Genomic DNA, 15368 nt, shown 5'->3' with positions numbered 1-15368 from the left:
TGTTGTTTTGCCTCTAAAAACAAAGGTATTTTCAGTTTCTGTGTGGACATGGTAATTGCTAAATGCTATTTTGGCCATCTTAAGAGGTATTTCTCCACATCTATTCTGCCATGCATCTGCCTGCAAAAGAGGCGTGGTATAGCAGCACCGGTCCCGGTAGTGGCAGGTGTGGCCCAATATTTGTGCTATGTGTTCTAGCAACATCTTCCAGAGCATGAGTGAGCAGGTAACAGAGGGAAACTCGTTAATCTTCTCCTCCCCTGGGATACGAAACTACATTTGCTAACTTCAGCTTGGACGGAGCAAAGCAGGCTTGCTTCCTACACGGTCTGCTCTCATCCTGCTCTAGATGGAGAGGTATGGGTATAATCCAGTCCCCTTGCAATCCTAGCAGCCGTGACCCACCCATAATGGGGTGACTGTCTTCCAGCCCTCTCCCTCACGGAGGTTTTCATTAGTGTCATCTACTGCCAGGTGACAACTCCGTTAACTTCTGTTAAACCCTGAAGTTTTTAGAACAGTTGCATTCCAGCTTATGCTGATTGATTTATCTATTCTCGCTACATAATCTAGCACCTAGATTTTCATTTCTATATTCCTGATGTGATCTTTGGAAAAAAATTTCTGTGGTAATGGGGGGGGTGGTTTGCCTTTCCATAAAAAGGGTGTGCTCCCTGGGTTTGGTTTGATTGGCTGAGGGCAGGTGGGTACATTGATCTCGCTTATTTACAAAGGTAGGGATTTTGGGAGTGGCTTTTTGCCTCTATCTGATTGCAACACTGGACTCCACTGCTTTTCAGGCTGTCATGTGGTAAATGTAAGGCTGCTGCACGCTGCAGCCATTCTCGGTCAAGGGACAACTTTGGAGAGAAAGCATGCCGAGATACACGGTGCACGTCCGAGGAGAATGGCTGGCAGTGCCGTGCCTAAACTCCACAAACACAGTTGGGTGGCTAGGAAAGGAAGCTGTGAGACGGTACATGAAGAACAAACCTGACAACGGGGGATTTGCTTCGGTGGAAGAAGTAAAATTTTACATTCGAAGGTGCAAGGGACTTGGCTTGCTGGATCTTGATGATACAGTGGAGGATGCTCTGGAGGACAATGAATTTGTTGAAGTTGGTAAGCAAAACCTTAAGCAACGCATCGCAGAGTGACCACATTGGCATCTGAGTCAGCAAACTGTCCTTTAGTTTATCTAAATTTGCGTCTGAGAGAGCCTCTACGATTTTTATGGAAAAATATCAAAATGCACTGTGTTTTTAAGTATAGAACTATAGGTATAGAAGCTACAGGATTCTATATACATCATTTGTGTATGGTATCATATATGCTATATGATTGTATGGGATATGGAGCATATGTCGGAGGGTTGGGCAGCTCTTTTGCCTTTAGAGTACCTTAAATAAACTACATAATCCCTTGCTATTTTCCTAGAAGCATACAAATATATTTGGGGCTGATAACTGCGAATTGGAATTCTTACTGGTGTGTATTGCAAGGAATAACAAGTTCATTTATAAGAAGAATACAATTTAATCCTGTTCATGTTTATTTGCCCATTTCTTCTAGTTATAGAAGGAGATATAATGTCTCCAGATTTCATACCATCTCAGCCAGAAGGAGTTCATTTGTATCCTTTTTTGAGCATTATGTGAACTTTTTTATAATTCCAGTTTTATAATTCCCTAGATTTCCCTGGATTTTTAGTGTTCCTTCATTCTTAAAACACATTGACAGCTGTAATCAAATGGTCACTGCCTGTGAAATCCTGTCTGCCCTTCATTTTCCTTTACAGAACTTTCAGATACAGCAAATACCGAGAACCAGAACAGGTACTAATCGCCAATGATTTTGCAACTTGGTAACAAATCCTGCTATTCGCCAGCGGGTGCTGAGAGTTCAGCCACTGCAGCATTCACGAGAGCAGGGGCTGTTAGATTGGCTGGGTCTAGGAATCTAAATTATAATGAGTTTATTATGTTTTTGTTAACGAGCTCCTATCTCACAAATGAGTGTGAGTGAGCTTCCTGTCATTGCTGAGTTTGGACTCTATTTTTTTCTTTTATTCTGATTATTAAGCAACTTTGTATGTATCCGAAACTAAAAGGTGCTTCTTTGGTGTAGTATATTTTTTTAGATGGCAACAGCTTAACAACAGAGGACCTGGTCAGTTTAGGAAAGGGGCTCTACAAGATAAAGGTAAAGATCCTGAACAAATGCAGCTAAAAATTACTTGTTTATCTTTCTACAATTAAACTTAAATAATGATAGATGAACTTATATTTAAACTGTTTTAGCTCACACCTGAAGCTGAAGCTAGAGTCAAACAATCACGAGAAGTGATTGAAAGGATTGTAAAGGAACAGACAGGTAAATATTTTTACCTCTAATTATTAAGTGTTTAGAAAACTTCATCAGGTTCCTTCCTTAACCAGCAGTGTACGTTTCTTGCAGTTGTTTATGGAATCACCACAGGCTTTGGGAAGTTTGCGAGGACTGTCATCCCAAACAATAAGCTGAGGTAAGTGATGTGTGGGGCTTTCTCCGTCCTTTCTTTTCAGGAAAGGGAGACAAGGGAGCAGTTTGACCCTGTACGCATATACTCTGTGGCTAGGTGAGAGGGCTGCTTCAGTATTTCCCTTTGCTTTGTGCAAAATAGAACCTGACAAGACTTACTTGGGTTTTTACATATTATTATTTTTCCACAGGGAGCTTCAAGTGAACTTGGTTCGTTCGCATTCTGCAGGTAATAAGAAATCGCTTGGTGTTTTTCCCTTTTCTGGCACTGTTGGTAGTGGGTTAATTACCAAGAGGGTTACTGTTTCAGGTGTGGGGAAACCTTTGAGCCCAGAGAGATCTCGCATGCTGTTGGCGCTGAGGATCAATGTCCTAGCAAAAGGATACAGTGGAATATCCCTAGAAACCCTCCAGCAAGTTATTGAAGCATTTAATGGTAAAAAGATATTTAAAGAAAATCCCCCTTTCCCCCTTTTTTTTTTCTTCTTTTAACTGTTTCATTAAAGGGTGTAGCTCAGTGGATCAAGCTATGGATGTTGGTCTTTTGACTTGGTAGTTGTTAGAGACCAGAACCAAAGCTTGGCTGTGACCAGTCCTGTAGAAGGTCATGGCTAGAGACCGCTCCTCTGTTGAAGAACATGGGATGTGAGCCAAAGTGACACAAAAGGCTGAAAGGGATGCAACAGGTAGAAGTTTGGGAAATGAACCTCTAAGAGGTCAAGTAATTCAAGACTAAGCTTGACTGAGAGCATGACTCTGACTCTGGGCAAGCTCTTCTACAAAGGCTCAAGTCTCTAACTTTTGTCCTGTTGCATGTGCCACCATTTTTTGGGACGCCAGGATTTTTGGGTGGGGTTGTTACCACATAGAAAACTTTACGTGTTGGTGTTTGTCGAACAGACCCCTTTGAGCAGCACCTAGTTTTGTGTTTGTTTTTTTTCTCTGTGCAGTGTTCCTCTCTGTTGCTGTCTCCTCCTCCTGCAGCGGATGAAAGAGCTGCAATTCAGTGTTTAACTCTGAAAAAGAAAAGAAACAGACTGTTCCCTTCCCTGTTTTTTCCGCATTTCCGTGGGCTCTGTTTCTTCATTTCTACATGTTCAGTGCTCAGAGGGCTGGGGTAGGTGGAAGAGGGCTCACAGATGGCTTGTAGGAGTTACCCAATGTTTAGTGGAGTGAGGAATGAAGAGGTAGCTTTGTCTGCACCAGGTGGTCAGTGACGAATTGTTGAGAAATTGTTTTACCTGCCTGGCTGCAGATGCAATCACTCTGGGCTGTGGTCCCCCCACTCCAAAACCAAGTGCAGAAGAGAATCGATTTCTTTACAAACTGCAGCTAGCCTTCAAGCAGGGGCAAATCCTAGTCTGTAATGAGAGTAGTCCTGTTGGTGCCATTGACCATGATTGCAAGATGTTACCACACCGTGACCACACTGATGTGCTGGCTTCTCTGTTTTCTAAGGAGTGTATCGAGGGAAAGCTCTAACAGGAGTTGTTTTTGTTTTCTTTCCAGCATCCTGCCTTCCTTATATCCCTGAGAAAGGGACAGTTGGAGCCAGTGGAGACTTGGCCCCCCTCTCTCATCTTGCTCTGGGATTAATTGGAGAGGGAAAGATGTGGTCCCCAAAGAGTGGCTGGGCTGATGCTAAATATGTAAGACTCGTGCAGCTGATTGCTTTTTTTTTTCCTGCTTGCTGGCTCATTTGCCAAATTGCCTGTCACTTTGAGAGTGAGCGAGATTTTGCTCAGATTAGGAACAGGTAAAAACCTTTGGATTTTTTGTACCAGTTTGGACTGGGACTAGGTTGCCTCTACCTTGAGGAAGGTGGGTCCATGAGAATGGAATAGCTGACTCGCCTGTCACTGGAGCAGATAGAATATATAGCATGTTATTATTAAGTCCTTAAAGAAATACCATGCCATAGTATAGCAATACAGGACACTGCAGTGACATCAGTTAGGACCTGGAGAGAGGGACAGGATGCGATATCAGCGTTGAAAGAACTATTTCTACATTTTCAGCTCCATAAACATCAACACTGTTCCAACAAACCCAAGATTACCTCTCAAATTCAAAACTTTAGACGCTGAGAGTGACTGAAGATTTACTGGAGGCAGAAACTTATCAGTAAAATTTCTACTGATTTTATAATGGCTTTAAGTGAATACACAGGTTTAGACATTTCATTTTTGATAGATTAACTAGAGTTACAGGGAACCTTTATAGCATCTTCCTTTACAAGATGGAAGCTTTACAATGGAATTAATTTTTAATTAACACATCAGCAGATTGATCTAGTGTTGAATATCTCCAAGTCTGGCGCCTCTGGAGTCTTTCATGCTAGTTTGCTCTGCTACACCTATCACTTCTGTCCATGAATATTTGAACACCAAATTTATTCATGGATTGATAGCTGTACCATCACTGTAGACTGGAGAAATACTGAGAACTACACAGGGAGAGGAGTAGGGAAGAAGCAGGCCAGGGTGTTGTGGACCTTCGGGACCAGAAGTTACCGTTGTACCCTCTGAGATGTGTTACCTCTTCAGTTGGAAAGGTTGAAAGGACTCTAATCAGAATCAAAGTTAAACCTTTTCCCCCATTTCCCACGAGAGCGATTGCCCTATGGAATAGATGTGTATAGAATAAACTGATCGGGACTCTTCCTGTCATTGGAGATTTTCTGTAGAAAGGGTTAGGGAATCATTTTATGAAGAAGGAATAGTTTATGCAAGCCAAACCTGCTATGAGGCACAGCATAGGCTGAACTACATCCCCAAGATGTTTCCAGCCTTCTCTCCTATTACTCTTTCCCATCAGCTAATACGTGGTAGATGTTAATGGGCTGTGACAGTATCTCACTTCAGCGTTCGTATTACCTTCTTTTACTGGCACTGGGAAATGAGGTGCTAGCTTGGAAGCCCCAAAATGCTGTCTTTTATTTAGCCCAGCAGAAAAAAATATTTTAAATGTTTGTGATATAAAGCTTTTTTTTTTTTCTCCCTTCACTTAAGGAATTTACTAATATTTTTATTTATGGAAACATTCATTATTTAAAAGTTTTGGTGGCTGAATTACTAAAAAACATTTTTCATTAATTACATTGTCATTAAAATCCTTCACAGGTCCTGGAAGCCCATGGTCTGAGACCAATTACTTTGAAACCAAAAGAGGTAATAAAGTATAATGATGCCAGCTGATGAAAAACAATCATAGTCAATCACTAGTTGCTTTATACTTAATAATTTCAGCCTGAAATGAATTAACAGTCATTTTAAACCAAGCTTCAGAATGATATTAATGAAGTATTATCAGGAGTGGGATCCACCTCTCCTAGTGTCACCTTGCTTGACTTGAGATGTCAGACCCAAGCTTGATGTGCAGATTGGCCCTGTGGTCAGTGGAAAGAGATGGGCATCTTCAGAAAACACACTACATCATCCTGAAGCAGCTAAGAAGCCCTCTCAAGGTACCCATCTGCCCTTTGACCATAACAGGAGCTCAGATGACTGACTTGAGCCAGCTATCCGACTCCGAGATCATTAAAACTAGGTGAGATGAATCTCACTCCAAGTATTAAATTTTATGTGGGAACACAACAGATTGGAGGCTGTGGAGCTCTCTGGTAAGGGGCCCCAGTAGCTGCCAAACAGCACCAGGAGCAAGAAGCCAAATCCAGTGTCTCCTAAAGGCAAATGGAAGGCTCCCATGGGTCTCATGTTTTAGAACAAACCTGAAGCTAGTTCTAACTGAACTCAACAAATCTTTTAAAGCAGTTATAACTTCTAATGCTGTTTTAATTTTCCACTTCCTTATTATGATTGGTTTTCGCACCCCCTCATGCTCATAACTTCTTTGGTTTAACGAATAACTTAAGAAATTAATAAAAATAGCATTCAATTTCCCAAGAACTGGAAAAGAATACAGATTTCCTGTACTTTTCTTGCTTAAGCTTGAAATAACATGAAATAAACCTCTTGCTTGGAACTACTGGAGCTGACTTAGTAGGGTCATGACCATTGACAATTTATGTAGCAAAGATGCCCAGTCCAGCTGTGCATTTTATGATTTCAGAATGATCCAGGAAGCTGAGCAAAGGTCTTTTAACTCACACATATGAGAAGGAGAATTATCACAGAGATGGGAAATTACCACAGTCTGTGGAATAGCTGCAATGAATTTGCTTAACATCTGCTCTCTCTTTGAAGGGTCTGGCTCTCATCAATGGGACACAAATGATCACCTCGCTGGGATGCGAAGCAGTTGAAAGAGCTGGTGCTATTGCTAGACAAGCTGACATAATAGCTGCCCTTACACTTGAAGTCTTGAAGGGTACAACAAGGGCCTTTGACACTGGTGGGTACTGGGCCTTTCCTGTCTGTTTGCTTAACAGCCGTTGAGAAGAGAAACAAAACCTAACAGTCTAACTTGTTTTACTAGATATCCACGCAGTTCGCCCACATCGAGGGCAGGCTGAAGTAGCATTTCGATTCAGGTCCCTTCTAGATTCTGACCATCATCCATCAGAAATAGCAGGTGAACAATCTTAACCTTCACCCTTACACAGGTCTAGCCGGATCTTTTGGCAGTAGCCCATATGCTTTTGTATGAGGAATATTTGGTTTTCTCCTCCCTTCTTCCTTCTAGAGAGCCATAGATTCTGTGACAGAGTTCAGGACGCATACACGATGCGCTGCTGCCCTCAGGTAAAAACTGACTTTTATTTCCTTTCATAGCACTAGATAAATGATGGTGAAGTTCCCCCACCACAAATACTGTCAACTGTGCATTGTCTGACTCCATTAGAGGAAGTGGTTTTATTTTGCTTCTCCCTCACTTCAAAGTTAGTATGAATTAATCCTATGCATGCACCCATCAGGCAGCGTCTAGCAAAGCTGTGTTCAGATCTGAAAGTGGCCGAGTGTCGGAAGCAGGGGAAGGTGCTGGTTTCTACTCTTGCAGGCTTTTTAGGGCATTTATTCTGCATTGATGCTAAGACCATGAACTGGGGAAAGGTGTTTCTGGAAGCAGCCAGAGTGATAGGTTGTTCCTCAACCTATAGTATCTCTAACACACTGAAGAACTCAACCCTGTCAGTTTTAACATGAGCAAAGCTATTAAATCAGTGGAATTAATGAAAGTTAATTAATGAGAGTTTTTGTTTTCTATAGGGGCTTTGTAAGGTTATGTCTCTCCTAATAACACCTTGGCCTCTGAAAAAGTGTCTTATCTTCCATTTAGGGTAAACCAACCCAAACAAGTAAAGAATAACGTATTCGGATTACCCTTTTAGCAATACTGTCAAAATAATAGTAAACAGAGTCTTTCAGGTGTCTAGGATGTGTAGTGTCCCATAGTGATGCTCCTGATTTTAAGAGCAAATACAAGACCATCTTCATGTGTGGATGTAGAGACTAGGATGATGGGAAAGAGGGTGCCTGCAGCTTGGTTAGCAACCTGAAGATGAACTAAGTGTAGATACTAAGCTCAGGTGCTAATGTCTTTCGTTCTAGGTCCACGGAGTTGTAAATGATACAATTGCTTTTGTGAAGGACATCATGACAACTGAAATCAATAGTGCCACGGACAACCCTGTATCTTTTTGATGACTTTATTTCTATGTAAAAAGTTGCTTGGCCTTTTTTATCCTTCTATACAGTTATTTGCATAGGAGGCAGAAAAGTCGTAACTGGCTTCAGCCAATAACTACCATTGGTTGCAACAGCAACCTCTCTTCCTTTCTCCGCATCGGCACTGGTGCCTGCAAGTGTGCGTTGGGGCAAGGAAACCACGTGCGTATAAAGTTTAGTGCATGTTAAATGTTTCCTAGATGAGAATCTATACACTTATATTGAATATGTGGATAGATGGGACCTGGCAGCCAAATGGACATAGACAGATGGTGACTTGTATGACACATCTGTTGGTGCAGCATGAGTGAAACCTGCACTATGGAGCAAGATTTGCACTCAGTCAGGGAAGGCAGCCAAAACACGTGTGGCCGGTAAACCTCCTCATGGCTCAACCTGGTAAACTCTGGGCACAGTTCCTGCACTGGTGCTGAGCAAGCCTGGATTCCCCTCAGCAGTATAATGATGCTATACATGACATCGCATCCATAGCTGATAAGAGTTACAGGTTGTAACCTGTCTAAAATTGTTTCTGCCATGGAGAGAATCTACCAAGGAACTGAGAAACTATGCTAGGATCCGAATACATGTGTTTCTTTGCACCCCTCCCTGCCCCTGATCAAAGACCTCATTTTATGTAGCCTATTTGAAAAAGTGGGAGAACTGAGACTGGGTCTTCATTTTCTGAAAAGTGAACATGCGGATGTAATATAATGTGCTTCCAAATAAAAGCCTATTAGCGCAAACATTCCTTCAGTTAAGATATTCTGATTACTAACAGATATCTGACACGTATTTCACTCATGTTTGCTCCCTAACTTCTCCTTAAAGATGGTGTTTGCTGAAAGAGCAGAGACCATTTCTGGAGGAAATTTTCATGGTGAATATCCTGCAAAGGTAATTAAGCATCTGGAGAAAGAAAAAAAGCCTTGTAGTTCCTGTTTTGTTTGTTTCTGTCATCTGGTTTAATGAGATCTTTTTTTTTAGGCTCTAGACTATTTGGCAATTGGGGTGCACGAACTCGCTGCAATAAGTGAAAGAAGAATTGAGAGGCTCTGCAACCCCTCGCTCAGTGAACTGCCTGCATTTTTAGTCACGGAAGGAGGTCTGAACTCTGGCTTCATGATTGCACACTGTACAGCAGCTGCCCTGGGTGAGTGCTTGAGCAATATCATCAAGAGAGCAAGCTAGAAAGACCAATTTATATCAAGGCAGTTGTAATTTGGTAGTAGATACAAAGGGATCTCACTCTTGTTTTCCATCTCTTTTCCATGTGCTTTGTGCTCTCTGGGTGCAAAGCTTGAGTGTTGAGCACAGCTGCAGTTATTTCAGCTCGGCATTCTATATTCTGCACTGATCTATGGGCTTGTTTAGCATTCAGAGCATGCAAACCCTCAGGTGGACTTTGGTGGGAATGCTTGCCTGTTTGCATCTTTATGGGATTGGCAGGGAGCACTCTGATTTAGTCACCAACACAAGAGCTCTGGTTGAAATCAGTGACAGCTCTGTACCCGGGAGCCTGTAAATCAGCTCAGACAGGGCTGTAATTAACAGCAAACACTGCAGGCAACAAACATACATCTGTCTGAGCCACTCTGCTGAACCTAGGACCTCTGCTTGAATAGTTACGGTCTGTAAGCAAGGGATGCCTCTATTCTTTACTTCTCACTAGCACAGGGACACCGCTTGTCTCAAAGCTGAGCCCGATACCCTTAGTACTCGGTGTCTCCATTTGATGGCCAGGTCTCTACATCAATATCAGACTCCACAGTCCTCAGGAAACTGGTGTTCCTGGGGCTGGTTATTGGAGGAGCACACTGAAAATTAGCATTATACATTTTTCCTCTAGTACTCATGACTAAGGCAACAAGAAGCCTGCTGGCCCCTGGGATATTACAGTTCATAGGTTCAGGAAAGCATGAGCCAATATAAAGATAAATATGCTATGAGTAGAGAGTAAATTATAAGAGATGCAAACAGACAAAGGAACAGAGGCTGTCGGGTAAATGTGTAGATAAACATCCTGCAGGAAAAAAAAAAGTCAATGAACTAAATTGATGTAATAAAGGAACCTTGCCTAGAGGCCATTCTGGGAATTGGGGCTGGAAAAGGAGCTGAAGTGTTTGTTCTCGTGTTCGAAGGCTGGAAACTTTTCATTTTGGCTGGGCAGAGTTTAGGATGCCTCCAGGCCTTAGCTGTTGCTTGGCTTCAGGTTTCGCAGCTCAGTTCTGCAATCTGGAGCGAGAGATTCTGGGATGTTCATGGTCTCTGCTGCAGGGAATGAAAATGACAGCCCTGCCTCCTAACTCATTTTTGCACTGACAGCAGGAATCCATGGGTTAAAACCATCTTCCCCTAGTCACAATAGCCAGGAATTTATCTGAAAGTGAAGTTTGAGCTCTCTTTTTTTGTTGTTGTTTTTAAACAAGATATTACTAATGTTTTTAAAGTTGCTCTGCCAGTTTCGAAGGTGTTTGTGTACCAGCTAATGTTGTTCACTCCTAGGGCTAATAGATAAAGCTGCAAAAAATTTGCAGATGTTTTGCAATGCCCCTGGATGTGTCTCTGCCTTCCTCTCTTGTAGCACTGTGCCTGCCAGACCCAACTGTTTGCTGTAGCCACATGCAGCCTCTCTGGGATCTGCTGTTGCCTGCCTGAATGTGCCAGCTGGGCTCTGGCCCTGGACTGTGTCACTCCAGCCTATTTGCAATTGGTGTCACCACCCCTCTGTTGCTCTTGTTGCTTTTCTGAAGCCCCTAATTTGGTGAGGACGTTATGCAGCGTCCTGTGAGGCTTTAGAAAGAGGAGGTCTGTGTGCAGCCAGAGCACTGTGAATGCAGGCTTGGTTTCTTCTCTTCTAAAGAGCAATTCGCAACCTCCAAATTGTCATCAGATGGTGCCTACAACCCTTCTGGCAGCCAAATTCCCCTCGCTTTTGGGTGCAGCTTGAGAGACTTACTCCAGGCCTCACACCCAGCTTTCAAAGCCAGAGTGCTCCCACCCTCAGGGGTGCGTGTGCCCAGAGCAGGGACGTGGGCAGCCTTGTAGAGAGGCAAGGAGGGTGGGAGAGGGTATGTGCCATGCTCCCACAGCATCACGGAGCAAGTTCTGCAAGTGCCTCAGCTCCGATGAGAAGAGACAAGATGCTGACCTCTAGCTCTCTTCTTGAAACCAGGGTAGGGGCAGTATCTGTGACTGAAAACAGAGGGAACCAATGCTTTTTACAAAGAGTTGTCTTGACGTAACAGGCAAGATCAGGCTTGTATTTCAGTTATGTTCTCTTTTTCTTCAGTTTCCACTGGGCCTTTGAGCCAGAGCAATTCAACCCCAGAGATGAGGGAGGAGTGAGCAGTCTTTCTATATTTGGTTAATATTTGCATCTAAAGGCTGATATTGGTTACTGTTTTCAGAGGCGATGGTAGTTTTCAAGGTGTTTATTACAAATTCCTCAGTCCGGCTAAAACATCGAAGTGTTCTCAAAAGAGGAGCAATAGTTGGACCTGAGGTGGTGGACGGGCTCTTTGCTCCAGGTTAGCCATTACTCTGCTGTCTCGTGCCCACTCTGTCCTACATTCATTGCGCTGGATTTTTGCAGTTTCTGAGAACAAAGCCTTGTGCCACCCCTCTTCTGTGGATTCTCTCTCAACCAGTGCTGCTACGGAGGATCACGTGTCCATGGGAGGATGGGCTGCAAGAAAAGCTTTGAGAGTTATTGAACATGTGGAACAAGGTAAAATTAAAATGCTGATTTCCAGACAGACCTTACGTATGCAACTAGGTGAAGACATTAGTGCCATTCTTTTTAGATCTATTTTAAGAAAAAAGGAGCTAATGCATCTGAAAGAACTATCTAAAAAATATTATATTAAATGCATAATTTTACAAGCATTTGGATCTTTCTAACAGAAATGAGGTAAATCTAGGACTAAGTATTTCTTGTGAAAAGCTACTTGGGACACTCAGCAAAACTTTCCTCACTTGCTTACGAAGACAGATTGCTCTCTTGCTTTTTATTTATTTATTTGGCAGATGGTGTGCTTAGATACAGATGTCAGCTGTTAGCGGGAGAGCAGAGCAATACACAGCACACAGATACTGAACTCACTTGCCCACTTAAGTTTATACATATGAGTGCTCTGAAGACTTATTTCTCTGCATATAAAAAATGTATTTCTGTAGAACTAAGTTTGAGAAACCACGTGTTTCAACAGCGTGCTGAGAAACAGCGTGTCCTAGACCCAGTTGTTTCACTCAGTTCCTTGGGTGAATTGGCTCGTGAAAATGAGGAACTAATGCCAATAATGATCAGGTGTGAGGTGGGCAGATACAGTGCAGACTTCCCCAGACAGACTATTCTCCTCCAGAGCTCTGTAATTTTACTGGTGCTTTCACATGGGCTCTTGCATCCTTCACAAGCAGAACTTTCTTTTATAGTTCAGGCTCCTTTCTTCTCAGTCCTAAAGAGGTTTTCTGATTTATGAGGGCCATTAATTTAAGTATTCCAGATACCCTGGAAGGGATTCCTATGGATTTAAGACTGTGGTGACCAGGAGTTCCTGGCACACTGAAAGGCCTGTATGGCAGAGCACCCAAAATCTGCTTGCTAAAATGCTGGATACTAGCCCCAGTACCATCCATAAAACGATCAACCCTGCTGCTGGGCTGCCTCTCTGGGGTGTGTGAATCCACTGGTCTTTTCACGTTGCCTGAAACAATATCGTATAAGCCAGAACAAAGGCCGGGTATGGCTTTATAAGGGAAACCTTGCCTGGAGCTGTACCTGCCGAAAATCCCTTTCGCTGTTCTGATTTCCTAGTTCTGGCTATTGAGCTGCTCGCGGCCTGCCAAGGCATTGAATTCCTACGCCCTCTGAGAACGACAACGCCATTGGAGAAGGTCTACGACCTTGTGCGCTCCGTTGTGAGGTAACATCAGATAAATGCCTCCCCGCCAGAGGTTACCCGTCTGGAGGCTGGTGGCAGTGGTTAATGTTTGGCCAATGTTTGCAACGTGTCTCGCTACAGGCCTTGGATGAAGGATCGCTTCATGGCCCCAGACATCGAAGCAGCTCACAGGCTGCTTGTGGAGCAGAAGGTGAGTGTTGACTTTTCGGCACGGGCAGTAGGACCCTCCTGAGGAGCACACTGCAGCTCTGCTTTGGAAATAGCCCTCCGTGCGTTCAACAGATGGTCTCGCTGAAAGCACTCCTCTGCCTGGGGCGAACCCACCAGATTTTCTGAGATTTGGTTTTCTTTAGTTTTAGCGGGATGGATTTAGAAATCAGTTCTTAAACTTGCCCTATGCACTAAGTAGCTTATGTTATTAAATCTGGCAGGGTCCAGACATAGGTCCAGCTTTGAATCATTTGAGGGCAGGGTCCTATAACGCCACAGATGTCCAGAGAAATCGGCAGTCTCTCCAGATAGTGATCCTCATTCCTGGGGCGGTGATCGTTCCCCAGCCTTGAGGCCCTTGGGCATGGTCTGGAAGCAATAAGGGGATATGGATGAGGGAATAGCAGTGGTGAAATGTGCTAACCTGGGCCAAGCACTTGTACAGCTATGGGATCTATCTATTTTATTTGTTTGTAAAATGTAAGTAACATAAGAACTGAGGAGAGTGAGCAAAGGAGAAGAAAAAATCCCCCCCCCCCCTTTTTTTTTTTGCCTTGCAGCTCTGACAGGAGGAAAGACAAAGGAGACTGTAGAACATTTTCCTTTTCTGCCTTAAACCCCAGCCACCATCCCTTCCCTTCTTTGACTGTGCCAGAAGCCATTTTGCTTCCCCGTCCCTTTCATGACCAAGTGGTTTTGTAGCAAGTGGCAGCGATCCTCTCCTAACTATTGCACACAGAGTATTAACCTGGTAACAAGACAAGATGCGATGTTTTCTCCTTGAATCCTTTCACCTTGCCCCCCTGGAGCTGTATCTTTTCCTGTCCCCTGTCAACTCCATCCACATGCTTTTCCCTAAACCTTACTCTGGCTGTCTCTCTGGCTCCGCTGATTGCATACAGCGTATCTACGTAGGTCTGTAATTCTCACCTCCATCCCAATAACTCTTCTACAGAGTTTCCTGAACTGGTGCGTTGATGTCTTAACTGACCTTTTGTTTTGCCTCTGACCCTGCTGTTTTGCTTTCTTGTTTCACAGGTGTGGGAAGTTGCTAAACCTTACATTGAAAAGTACAGGAGGGAACACATCCCTGAATCGAGACCCATTTCACCAACAGCTTTCTCCCTGGGATCGCTGGAAATGAGTACGGATGTTAGTCATGACCACAGGCATCAGGATGAACTTTAAAAGTTGCAGTCCTCTGGCAGAGAGCAGATCCTTTCCAGGACCTTGCCTGGAGGTGGCCATTCTACTCGAACTCAATGTGGGTTCTCCAGGTGACCCAAAGGACCTGACCATCTAGCTCAGGAGCACATACAGATAGTAGAGAAATATTTCCTCATGTGTGAAAGACAGCTTTGTCATGATAGTGTGGTTTTGACTCAATTACCTGAGCTTCTGAACACAAAACATTCAGACTCCTGCTGTGAAACCACTGAATATTTTATACAGGGCCTCCTGGATTTGTTTTGTCAGCTCTTCACTTGTTTCCTCTTCATTTTTGCCAATGATACCAAACAGCCTAGGTTTGACATTCTCACTTGTTTTTTTCCTTTGGGTAACTGCTGTGGTCCCCTTCATTCTGCCACAGGCAAAATTATCTTTACTCTTAATTCTCCTCTCTTTTGCAGATCATATGTGAGGTGTACAGGTTCTTGTAGAACAAAAGCATCTTTGGAGCAGGTGCTTCACAAATCAGAAAAGCTGTGTGCATAAAAATGTGCTATGGAGATCATTGCTCCAGAACAAATATATTGTATTCTGGTGATGGACTACACTTAGTGCAGCTTTCCAAGAGCTGTGGGCTCACACCTGCAATAAATAAACTGAGGCTTCACGTATGGCTGTAACAATCTATTTTCCTGTCATGTGTGATGATGAAAATATAAAGCAAACGCTTAATTTGGAAATAAGGAGGATAGGTGGAACAGGGGCCAGGAAAGGGGGAGAAGGAGGAGGAACCACTGCTGAAGCAGTAACACCAAGATCTACACTCCCATGACTCCTCGGGTATCTGCCTGTCCCCGCAGAGGGGCTTGTGTTGCAGCCTGCTCGGTGTTACAACACTGACCTCTGGCTCAGGCTTTGTTTTGCAAAGGACGAGTCA

At 43.5% G+C, this 15368-nt stretch overlaps 1 protein-coding gene across 1 annotated transcript; it reads left to right on the top strand.

The window, feature by feature from the left end:
- The first annotated feature begins 338 nt into the window (after positions 1–338).
- On the top strand, positions 339–15102 carry HAL (histidine ammonia-lyase). Its single transcript, XM_049792172.1, has 21 exons — positions 339–357; positions 801–1122; positions 1573–1633; positions 1808–1835; positions 2128–2202; positions 2301–2373; positions 2458–2524; positions 2712–2749; positions 2831–2956; positions 4030–4169; positions 5643–5690; positions 6726–6873; positions 6958–7053; positions 7165–7223; positions 8031–8111; positions 8979–9044; positions 9135–9300; positions 11743–11877; positions 12964–13072; positions 13172–13241; positions 14300–15102. Exons 2-21 carry the CDS (start codon positions 876–878, stop codon positions 14447–14449), a joined length of 1983 nt encoding a protein of 660 aa, XP_049648129.1. The 5' UTR covers positions 339–357; positions 801–875; the 3' UTR covers positions 14450–15102.
- The last annotated feature ends 266 nt before the right edge of the window (positions 15103–15368 follow it).

Source organism: Accipiter gentilis, chromosome 34, assembly GCF_929443795.1.
Source record: "Accipiter gentilis chromosome 34, bAccGen1.1, whole genome shotgun sequence".
Taxonomy (NCBI): domain Eukaryota; kingdom Metazoa; phylum Chordata; class Aves; order Accipitriformes; family Accipitridae; genus Astur; species Astur gentilis.
This window is presented reverse-complemented; position numbering and strand designations above follow the sequence as displayed.